The sequence below is a fragment of the Hemitrygon akajei genome, chromosome 3 (assembly GCF_048418815.1).
Source record: "Hemitrygon akajei chromosome 3, sHemAka1.3, whole genome shotgun sequence".
NCBI lineage: Eukaryota > Metazoa > Chordata > Chondrichthyes > Myliobatiformes > Dasyatidae > Hemitrygon > Hemitrygon akajei.
This window is the reverse complement of record NC_133126.1, coordinates 135,098,141-135,110,699: the sequence shown is the minus strand read 5'-3', so window position 1 is coordinate 135,110,699 and position 12,559 is coordinate 135,098,141. Positions and strand designations below refer to the sequence as shown.

The following is a 12,559-nucleotide window of genomic DNA, read 5'->3' as shown; positions in this document are numbered from 1 at the left end:
AAAAAAGATACTCTTAACATTAAATGTGTTTTATTAGGTAATAAAATTGCCAATTTTCATATGGTTCTAATTGGAAAAAGACTAATAAACTCCAGTGAAATTTAAGCAACATTAATTAGCATCTATAAATTAAATGTTCTGGAAAGGAAAATTAATTGTGGTTCCTCCACGGACTTTGGTCAATTTATTATAGACCACCTTTAGAAAGCAAGCAAAGTAGAAAGGGTAGTCAATCTAAAGAGAGGAGTTTTTTTTTAAAGTAACCATATTATACTCCATTCAATTTAACTAATTAGAAATTCAAAACAGCAATTATTCAATTCAATTCAAGTTTAATTGCCATTCAACCAGACATGAATACAGCCAAACGAAGCAGCATTACTCCGGGGTCAAGGTGCAAAACACAGTTCCAACAGTCTCACACACACAGCAAAGCACCCATAGCACGTATAAGATAGCAAGCACATAAAGGTATCAGTAAGATACAGCTACGTAATAAAGGAGCCCAAACTCAAGCCGTCAATGCCGCAGAAATCTGCAGTCAACCACAAGTGAGCTTGTCTTGTGCTGAGTGAATGCTGGGGACGGCACTGACTCCAGCCTGGATGCTGCGCCTCGGTGGAGCATACCGGCTCCAAAGCCTCTCTCCTGGTGGCAGTGAACAGGCGACACGGTGGCGTGAGGCCTAGTCCTTGCTGTGAACGAGCCCATGCAGCTCCCCACCCCCTCCACCAATAAATCAGTGAATCGAACTCGCAGCATTTCATACTAACAATGTCCAAATGTTCTTGCAGGCACAAGAAAAGTGACCAAGATGGTCACTCATAGACTGCACATCTCCTTCCACTCAGGCAGTGGCACAATGCAAAGCTCCTTCATTTTCTCCCCCAGTGAGCAAATCACTGATGGGGTAGACTGGCAGTACTTTAAATTCTTAATGTTCAGCAGAATCATGTGATGTGTAAAAATGCACAGTTGATGCAAGTTCTTCAAATAATGTCAAGATTTAACATCAAATAATCAAAATGATACTTCAATGCTATTGAATAAACATAATCTCATTAATTATAAACAAATCATTCACAGTGAATTTTTTTGGCTGTATAAGTTACAATATAAGCAATATTTTCCTTTGCATTGTTTTTCATAATATTTGCATTGAATCTGCTCTTAATGTGCAACCAACTATACGAGATAAAGAAGAAAAATGCTTTCCATTTCTATAGGAACAGATGTGACATTGGAAGTCATTATAATGCCAGAAGTGTATTTAGTTAAGTGTAGTCACTGTTGGTGCTTGGCAGATAGCAAGAATGAGATGGACTACAGATTTTAATGACTCGGGAGCTGGCAGTGAGGAAGTGATGAAAGTCAGCAATGTTCAGGAGGCTCATTTTAAAATGAAGTCAGATATCTTGGGGGGTTGTAAGGCAGGAGGAGGTTACAGAAAGAGGACAAGATCATTGAAAAGATTTGAAAATGATGAAAGCTTCAAAGTTAAGGAACTTAATTGCAATGCAGTTGATGGGAATAATGCTGGTGCAAGTTGGGACATCGGCATCAGAGACTTCATTGAGTACAAATTTACTGAGAGAAGAAGGTTGCAATCAAGTGTTCACTATAATAGTGAATCTTACACGTCACAAAGACATGGATTATAGGCAGAGGCAGAAATGTGTCATGTTACAATTGTGGAAGTAGGTGACGGAAATGGTGGCATAGAGATATGAGATCTGAAAATCAACTCGAATCAGGCATGACAGCAATGTTGCAAATAATCTAGTTTAGACACTGTTAGGGAGAAGCTTAGAGTCAGTGGCAAACTAGTGATGTCTCTGCTGGGGCTGAAGATGTTTGGCTCAATATTTGAACAGTGGATGAAAGCTCAGATTTGAATGTCAAACAAAAAGTCCAACAATTGAAAGACAGGCAAAAGGTTTGAGGAGTTATCGTAAGGTAAAACTGAGTGATATCAATACACAGGTGGAATATGCATTGTCCAATGTGCAATGTGCATTTTCTATACAATATATTTATAGAGAACTATGTCGATTCCATGTCGGGATTGAAGTTTGCCTTGGTGCAATTCCTTTAGCACAGAGATCAAACCATGATTCTGGTTTTCTTGCCTGGCATAATTCTGTCAGCTCCAGACAGGCAAAGCAAAATTCAACTTGGCACCTACAACAGATAATATTTTTACATCCCTTTTGGTTGTGTTCGAGCAGCTTACCACATGTTGGGCAGGCTCGAATGGAAGGGCAATTCTTCACTACAGTATCTAAGAGGTTGATTAATGGGCAAGTGCGTAGTGTGTCCAGTTCCATATTGGTGCACCCTTCATTATCACATCGGTCAGAACGTGGGCCACGTCCCTTCCATGGTTTCAGGCACTGCCAACAGAACTCGTAAACACTCCCCTTTTCTGCAGTACAGATAATGCAGTGGACACTCAAGTTACTCAGGTCTGAGCGTTCAACATATGTTTCACATCCAGGACACTGTGGATAAAAGATAAGCAAAACAACATTTGATGAAATTAATTACTTCACACTGATAACCTTTTTAATGCATGCAACTAAATATATGTACTTCAAATGTCATAGGCTTCTGTGACTAACTTTACCACAAAATGATCAAACTTTGTTTAATTCCTGATGAAGTCCGCTTCTTTTCTGAGAATTTGCATTTGTATGCTTACTAGGTTAGGCCTTAAACCTTTCCTTCATATCCCGCTAAACTGTGGGGCTCATGAATAGATTACAATTATTTAAAAATGCATTTTTGGTCATTAGAAGACAATAGAGAAATTTGATTGTGATAAGAATTTTGAGCATAGGAGCAAAATAAATTTGCTATTTCATAGAAATTTACTGATTCTAAATTGCACATACACTATATGGTTTCTACCCACAGAATGTAGACATGGACATATGTCTATATGTCTATGTGAATCTATTGCATCAACTTGGACATGCTAATCAAAGAGGTAACTCTCAATTAAATATTCATTATATGCTGACAACAAAGTATTTTCTATGAAGCAAATGTAGTGCAGACACAAACATTGAAACGCACACTTTGTAAGACTTACTGATTTGTGAGATCAGATTGTGAGACTTACTGATTTATATTCACAGTACTCAGCTGCAGCCAGTACAGCAACTGTTTCCTCAAAATGCAGTTGCTCCTCTCTGGTCAGTACTGCCAGCTTGCGAACTTCATGGTAGGGCCATTCCTGTCCGCATGCCTGTCCATCAGCTTTCACCGCTGGGCAGTAGAATTTGTACTGACCCTGTAATTTCAAATTTTATTAAAATTGAATGGTTTAAGTTGCTTTCGTCCTAGATAATGAGAATGGAAGAAATAACTTTGTCATTTTACCCAACTCTTCATTGCCACATTCTCTCTCTCAAATCACTGTCTGAGCCCAGGAGTGTTGAACACTGATGTCCAATCCAGTGCAAGGAAGATTCACCACATTGTTTATTCCTCATGAAGAGGGACTAAGTTAACTATGTTTGTATTTACTAGAGCTTAGAAAAATGAGAAGGGATCGAAGTCACAAACAGGTTGACTTGGTTGAAAGTAAACTTTTTAAAAGTTACACTCTCGACACCACCCGCACCCACAATAATTTTACCAGATAGAGTGTGGTCAGGTACTCCTTGGTAGGGGCACTAAAGATTATTACATTCTCTCTCACATCTTAGCAACAGATTCTCCTGATAAAATGTAAAATCAAAGAAATCATTGAAAATAAACCAGCAGTGTAGATCTATTTACAATTTTACAGTTATATGGAGCTTTTAAGTTCACAAATCTCAATTTCTTACCCGATCCAGAAGGCTTCGACACCATGCAGTCAGAGAGTTTGGATCTACTGCGTGTTTGCAGGACATTTCTGCCCGCAAAATATTTGGATCATAGTCTCCTGAAATAACAAGTGATGCAGTCATTTCATCCTATGGAAATGGTGAGTCGCCGAGTATTTGCATCTAAATTCCAGTCAGAAAATGAAAAATAACTGAATCCACAGACTGCTATGTTTCTTGGAAATCTAAATATGAAAATAGCCATGAGAAGCAAAAGCCACAATGGATTTCTTCTTTTAAATTTTGTTTCTGCTAATGATCCTATTCTATTCAGTAGTACCTTCCAATTGTATGGAATAACTATAAATATTTTCAAGGAAAACTCGCAATTGAGACCCTTTTCCCAGAATATTGATTTCCATCCACCTGTATGTTTCACATATTGGCTGACAGTTGTGAGTGAATCGGAATGAAATGCCTGAAATAGGCTTAACTGAAGAGAATTGGAATATCCTTCACAGTGGTCCTGGAGAAACAGCGATTTAAATATCAATGGTCTAGAACAATGCTGTGGGCATCGTGAAAATATTATCTGAGCACCCTTATTAATTTCCTTGATGCTGGGACACATCAAAAATGATGCAACCTGGGGTCATTGTGTGCTTCGGGTCTTTCGATAGCAGACTCTCACCCAGGTGACCCAGCCAGGGTTGATCAGACCCTGGCTTCTGTCCCAGTGGCACTGGTCCACCGGTCACACCTCTTGATCCAAAGCCTCCTGGAGGTTTGTTCAGCAGACTCTGTGATGGTCCTGATGGCTCTTTTCATTTCAGCCCCCATAATTCCAAAGAGAGAGTAAGTTCTGCCCAGCGAATGCCCAGCAAAATCTTTACACCCCAACTCTACAGACTCACATCATTCCCTTCACCCATGCCTCTGGTACTGCTCTCCTTGCCCTTGGTATTTGGCTTTCTTCGGTTCAAATGCCTCCTCATTCTGGTCTTCCCAAGGAATTGTCAGTTCTACCATTCATTGTTAAAACATATCAGAGATGAGAATACAGACAGTTAAATGGACTGTTTGATTTGCTGAGTGCCTGGCTCCAGCCCAATTCAGGTATTGGCTGTCCCAATGGAACAGTTCACTTTTCCCCATGTCTGTGTCCAGGGCGCCACAAATTGTGACCCATTTCTCCCACATCAGTACCTGAGCCAACCAATCAACTCCAGGGTCAAACTAAGGAATTTTTATGTTGATAGTGAGGCTTCTTTAGAACTCTTGCTCATGCTTGTAAGGAAGAGTATTTAGATTCCGATATACACTGTCCATTATTACCACTACATGCACTTTCACTCTCAAATTCACTTGTACATATGGACGACTGCTGACAGTATTTAGACAGGTTTTAGATATTGAAAGCCAGAGGTTCAGTGACCACAAAATCTTAGTGCACCATGAAACAAAAATTATCATAGTTGATCCATGACCCTGTTTATTCCAGATTTAAACTACATATGTGATTTAAATCTGGCAGTGAATTCAACTGTTCCAAACTTCCAAAATACATCTGGTAATAAAAAAACCGTATTTAAATTACCTGTGATTTCATCTTTTCCTTTCACAAATTTTAGGGTGTGATCATTTTGGTCGTAACGTTTCTCTCCTTGTTCTGGTGCAGTTGTCATCTTCCGAGCTGTGGAGCAGAAACTTTCTGTAATAGAACCTGCTCTGGAAAGTCCCTTCACCGACAATCCCGGAAGAAGACAACTACCACTATCAATCACATGATACTGCACTTTGGCACCTCGTGTTTACTTGCAGGATGTAAGGCACACCCCTTCAGGAAAGGAATCTGCTCTGAATACATTAACACATTCCTTTCCACATGGTAATGTTTACAGCCAATTCTTCACTCTGTTCAGGGATGGGTTATGATTTTATGTAGGAGTTCTGCTTCCATGGGTGACCCTGGTGACATGCACGTCTTTGCTTGACATTAATTACACCAGGAATGTGTGTCAATGGATGTTACAGGTGCTCCCAAAAAGGGCCAATGGGAATTTTAGGATCCTGTGATGTTAAAGGAATGACGATGTTGAGTAGGTGAAAGACCTGAAGGGCAACCTGCCCAGGGCTGTTACTGTTCATGTCATTCTGCATCATAGCAATGAACCAGGAGGTTGGTACCTCCAAATCCCTTTGGGGACTTGTTGTCATGCATTGTGAACATTGTAACCATGCAAGGGTTTCTAATGGAGGAGATAAATGTTATGCCCAACATTAAGAATGCCAGTTATGTGAACTTTTCTGCCTCTTGATGTTGCTGACATGTTGATACATCTCCAGCCATCCACCCAAGTATTTCTCCAGCTTCCTGTCTTGTGTAATACCCTGGATAAGATTTCTACTAGGCAGTGAGGTGCTTTGCTTTAGCAGTTTTCTGTAAAGGTGGCGTGCTCTGCTGGAAAGAGTGTTTTGGCTTTGTCTAAAGTTAAGGAGCCATGTTGTCCTGTTTAGGTATGTTGTGTCAGTCAGTTGGGACTGTGGGATATGAAGGAAGGTTTTAGAGATCTGGGTGGAAGAGTTTTCTGAAGGACAGTAGTCTGGTTTGGGGTCTTTTTGTGGGAGGTGCACAGAGAAGAGCACCAGGGGAGACATCCAGAGGATCCAATCCCAAGGGGAGACCCAATGGCAAGGAGCACTTCAAGAGGCGCAGGATTCCAAGAATGGAGGTTCTACCTGCAGCTGGGAATGAGAATTCAGCGCAATGAGTAAAGAGATACACCCATGACCACTCCAGAATGAGCTCCAATGTTTATGTGCATGTTGAACTGGTTTAACTGTAATGGGTCCTTTCACTTTCTTTTCTTTTTCCTATTAACTGTTTGATGAAGCTGAAATTGGTAAATCTATTGGTGCTCTTGGAGCATTATAAGAGGGCTTCAACAGATGGAGTACCGACTACTCAGACTCTGTCCTGCTATCACAATCACAGATTTCAATAGGCAGCCAATGTTTTGCTCAATAGCAATGGGCAAAATGTCAACTGCATGAGATTTTGTAATAGATGGTGCCACAAGACCAAAAAAGACAGACCTGTTTCTTTATTTTTGCTGTAGTGAATACTGGCCCATTATCAGCTCCAATCAGATTGGTAGTAAAGTGGAAACTCAAGAGACTGCAGATGCTGATATCTACAGCAAAAATAAAAACAGCTGAAAGTAAGACACACCCTTTCTGAATTCATTTCCACATTTCAGATGCTGCCAAGGACAACTCCTATGCTACTTTCACCCTGCAGAAAAGTTTTCCAAAGGTACTCCAGTTTCACCCTACAGTGCAAAGGCATGTTGGTGAAGGGGTTCATTAGTTACTGTAGATTATCCAACATTATGTGAAGGGTAAGAGAATTGGAGTGGAGTTAATGAGCATGTGAGAGGAAGTATGTCATATTTGGGGAAATGTATATCAATGGGTTTTCTCTGATAGCTGCCATAGACTCAATGAGACAAATAACCTCCTTCTAAATTGATAGAAAACATACATTTTGGCACTATAAAGTCAGTGATACACATTTGAAGTATAGTGTTTATGTGAGAATTACAGCTGCCAACTTGTACAAGGAAAGGTCTCACCCGCAAAGAGCATTGTGATAGTGACAGGATAATTATTATGTTCAGATTCATATTGTTATAAAACTTCCATTATAGGCATATAATATCTCTCATTGCTCATTCTAACAAACAGAAGTCTGTTTACAATTAATTGAGTTCTTATTTTTCAGTTCATAGTCCGAAAGATTTTGACACTGGATGTGTTCATCTTAAGTAGGTCCTGAGTTTCCACGCAACACACACAAAATGCTGGTGGAACACAGCAGGCCAGGCAGCGTCTATAAGGAGAAGCACTGTCGTCAGGACTAGTCCTGACAAAGGGTCTCGGCCCGAAACGTCAACAGCGCTTCTCCTTATAGATGCTGTCTGGCCTGCTGTGTTCCACCAGCATTTTGTGTGTGTTGCTTGAATTTCCAGCATCTGCAGATTTCCTCATGTTTGCCTGAGTTTCCACAGTGCTTTACTAATCTTTCACTGCATTACCTCCATTTTAATTACTGATGTCCTGTAATTTAGACCTCTCTGTTAAAAGTAAATATAATATTCCCATCTAGTTCAGAATATTAATATTTTATGCACCTCTCATCATTTTTATGCATTGCAGACAAAATGCTACAGGAACTCAGCAGGTCTGGCAGCATCTATAGAAATGATTAAGCAATCAGTGTTTCAGGCCAAACCCTTCATTATTCATTATCAGACTCTTTTGTTTCATTTAACATTAATTGAGGGAGAAATTTCAGTGAGCTCACCAAATCACACCCCCTCTGCTGCTTAGATTCAAAGTTCAAAGTACACTTATTATCAAAGCACATGTTTGTTACTATCTACTACTTGGAGGTACATTTTCTTGCAGGCATTCAAAAGGAAATGTGAAATACAATGGTTTTCACTGAAATCCATACATAAAGATTGACAAACAATAAATGTGCTAAAAGAAGGCAAACTGTGCAAATAAAAATGAGTTGTACGGAGTCCTTGAAAGTGAGTCTGTAGTTCATGAAGTGATTTCAGAGATGTGATGAAGGGATTTATCCACTCCATTTCAAGAGCCTGATGGTTATAGGGTTCCTGAACCTGGTGGACCTGAGGCTTCTATATCTCCATCTTGATATTAATAGTGAGAAGGGAGCATGGTCTGGATGGTGGGGGTCTTTGATGATGGATGTTGCTTTCTTGTGGCAGTGCTCCATGTAAATATGCTTAGTGCTGAGGAGGGCTGTAGTCAGCACTTTTCTATTCCTGGGCTTTAGTGTTTTCATACCAGGCCATGATGCAACCGGTTAGGAAACTCTCCACTAAGCATCTATAGAAGTTTGTCAAAGTTTTGGGTGACGTCAAATCTATACAAATTTCTAAGAAAGCAAGGATGCTGTGGTGCCTTCTTTGTGATAGTACTTGTGTGCTGGCCCCAGGAGCCTCTGATATGTTAACGCCAAAGATTTTAAATCGACTGAGCCTCTCCACCTCCGATCCCCCAATGAGAACTGACTCATGGACCTCTGGCTCCTTATTCCTGCAGTTGCTCTTTGGTTTTGCTGATGATGAGTGTGAGGCTGTTGTTGTGACCACCAGTCAACTAGGTTTTCAATCTCCCTTCACATATTCATCAAAACCTTTGATTTGGCCAACAACAGAAGATTCATCAGCAAACTTAAACATGGCATTGAAGCTGTATTTAGACACACAATTCTAAGTATAAAGTGAGTAGTGCATGAGGGGGAGGGGAGGGAGCTAAGCACACTGCCTTGTGATGCACCTGTGTTGATGGAGATTGTGGAGGACATGTTGTTGCTAATCTGAACTGACTGTGGTCTGCCAGTGAGGAACTTGACAATCCAGCTGTACAGGGAGGTACCGAGGCTCACAGCTTGAAGCTTTTTGATGTTTTGAGGGAATGATAGTGTTGATCTGAGCTGTAGTCAATGAAGAGTATCCAGATGTATGCAGCTTCATTGCATAGGTGTTCCAGAGCTGAGTGAAAAGCCAATGAAATGGCTAATGATATTGACTGTTGTGACAGTAGGCAAATTAAAATACATCTAGGTTACTTCTGAGGTAGGAGTTGATATGTTTCATGATCAACTTCTCTAAAGCAATTCATCCTAGTGTATGTGAGTCAATTGGATGATAATTATTGAGGCAGGTTACCACGCTCTTCTTGGGCACTGGTATGGTTGAAGCCTGCTTTAAGCATTTAGGTACTTCAGACTTCCAAAATGCGAAGTTAAAGATGTCCATAAACACTCCAACCAATTGATTAGCACAGTTGTTCAGTGCCTGGCAAAAGTATTATTAATAACTATTATTAAAATAATTAATGAATAACAACAATAATTAAACCCTATATTATTATTATTGCTATATTTTTTTCACAGCTCAAGCTGGGGTAGAACCTGAGGCATGGGTATCGCCAAGCACATTCATTTCTCAATTGCTAGGAACTTTTCGACTATTCCAGTGGCTGTCTGAAGGTTCACTTAGATATTGGTGTGTAGGCCTAATTGTTTAATGCTGTTGTGAAGCGATTTTGTGATAATACCAATTGTAGATATTACTACTGAGGGAATGTATACCCTATTCATTTTCTATGGTATTTCAATGTCCTCTGTTAATTCAGAATATTTCTGCTGTTTTTCACTTCAGAGGTTCAAAGGTTCATTTATTATCAAATTATATAACACAAAATTCTTTGTCTCTGAAACCAAGAAAGAAAACCCTCACCAATCATCAAACTCCACTCCACGCAGAAAAAAATGAACAAAACAGAACAGGCACATCAACCACAAATCCCCTTCCCCACGCAAAAAAAGAGAAAGATCGGGTGAAAAACACAGAATATAAAAACCATGATTGGAAAAAAAAGTCTATAATGCAAATCCACAGAAAACCTGGCCAACACTCTTCAGGCCCAACGGCAGACCTTTCCCTCTCCGTGGCAGAGCAATCAAAAGATAGGCACCAGCACTCACCAACCCCGCACTCACCTTGTTCCTGAATCTCCCTCGTCAGTTTAATTGGTGAACAATGGAAGCTTTAATCGGTGAAATGGAGTCGAACAAGGCTTGCATACCACCTCATAGCCTTCTCGCCAATAAGTTTGCACACACTGTTTCTGTCTCCCAGAATCATCTCGGAGACGGTAGAGTGTTTAAACGCCCAAGCTTCTGAATTCAGCTCGATGTTTCAATCTCCCTCGTCACTTCAGTAGGTGAACAATAGAAGCATTAATCAGCAAAGTTGAGTCAAACACTGGCGTGCAGCCTGCCCACCACGAGGTTTGTCCACACTGCCTCTGCCTCTCAGAATCTTCTCAGAGAGTGCAGAGTGCTGGAACACACAAACAATTTCCAAACAGTAAATCGCAGGCTACGACAGCTCCAGAATCACATGCAAGGTGAAAAGCGAAAGCAAGAGACATGAAAGAAGTGAAATGTATGGATTCATGATCTATCCGGAAGATGTTGACTGAAGGAGTGTTGTACGCAGGCGCCATCTTGACCAGAAGTCAAGAAGTGTTTGATTGCTGTATGTTATATGTGTTTGGAATGGCCGTACCTATTAAGTTAGTTGTTCTATCCTGTAATATCATATCCAGACAGTTATTATCCTATCTGTAATAATGGATTGGCTGTGATATAATTTGTAAGACCCTGACTCTAAAAGTGGATCAAGCTTGTATTTATAATAAGGTATGGTGTCTTTTATGAGTTTTTGTTTTAAAGCAAGATTTTGGTGAATGATGTTTCCCACCTGATTGGGCCTTTTGTGACTGTGATCAAATTCACCAGAGAGACATTGAAGCAGTGCATACAGAAGCCTTTATTCAGCCAGATAAGCAGCCATCGTACTCGAGACATTCTTGGAAGAAGTTGCCTGCCTGACCCAATACTACACAACAGGGCCATTCTACAGTTACAATGTATCTACAGTGTTTCCTTTGAAATACATATAAATTTCAAACACCTGGAACTTCACACCAACACTCCATACACCCAAACTGAACGTTAATTCCCCTGAGGACTCTGTCTCTTTAGCTGCATTCATGCATATGCAGACATCTCAGCTGAATGGATGTTTCCTGGTTTATAATCAAACTGTCAGGGCACTGGAGCAGGGATCCAATCATAGACCCAGTACTGTGTACACAGAAAAACAGGTTGGCACATACTAGAAGGACTGAGGTACTGTAGTGCTCTATGATTCTATAACACAAACATTGAATTTGAGTGTCAGCTTTGGTTGATAGTATGCCTGGAATGGTAACTCGCTGGCTGTCAATCTATACTGTGAATGTTGCTAGCCAGTTACATCAGACAGGCTGCTATTCCACACAATCCTGGCTCATGCTAACATTGTAGAGCCAGCCTTGCTGTGGAAGGTTGGGAATAGACTAAAAGAAAAGTGGATATGCTAACAACAAACTTGGAGAAGCAGAACATCTGCAGCAATGTATTAGATACTGGGCCTGGTCTCCTCATGAGCCAGTTACCCCACAGTTACCTACTCCACTCCAGCATTGGTAACCACGAGAGCTGGATTGTCAATCTTCCAAGCCAATGGTCTTTTATCCAAGGACGCCTTCACCATTTTAGTTCATGAAATTGACGTGAACATCAGAAGGAAGGAAAGTCATTAACGACTATAGTACTGTGGTGATTGAAGCTTGAAGCACAGAACAACTTAACAATTTAAAATAAACTTTTCCAGATTTTAACATGTTGTACTAAGTAACCTTACACCTAATTGAAAAGAAAATTAATTGCACACGTGTTGTAGGCATTAAAAATCCATAAAATCATGAGACACAGGAGCAGAATCAGGCCATTCAGCCCATCGTCTACTCCACCATTCAACCATGACTGATTTATTATCCCCTTCAACCTCTCACTATAATAAATAGTTAATTATTTATCTATTAATGAATTTATCTGTTTGTCTATTAGATTTGATCAAATTCATTTCCTGAAAATTACAGTGAAATGATCTGCACTTTTAGAAGGTGAAATGATTGTGTTTTCTGTTGCCACTGACTTATGTTGATTAATGTACATTGAACCTGAAAGAAATCTTTAAAGATTTCTATCATATTATTCAACACCTAAATCCATTAATTTCACTAGCTGCTGT

General features: G+C 40.1%; 1 protein-coding gene across 1 annotated transcript; it reads right to left on the bottom strand.

Annotated features, from left to right (window-relative positions):
- Positions 1-312: 312 nt before the first annotated feature.
- On the bottom strand, positions 313-12,489 carry LOC140725424 (uncharacterized). The gene is made up of 5 exons (XM_073040866.1): positions 10,417-12,489; positions 5,413-5,508; positions 3,837-3,934; positions 3,125-3,295; positions 313-2,501 (listed from the first exon to the last, which is right to left on the bottom strand). Exons 2-5 carry the CDS (start codon positions 5,498-5,500, stop codon positions 2,034-2,036), a joined length of 825 nt encoding a protein of 274 aa, XP_072896967.1. The 5' UTR covers positions 5,501-5,508; positions 10,417-12,489; the 3' UTR covers positions 313-2,033.
- Positions 12,490-12,559: the final 70 nt, after the last annotated feature.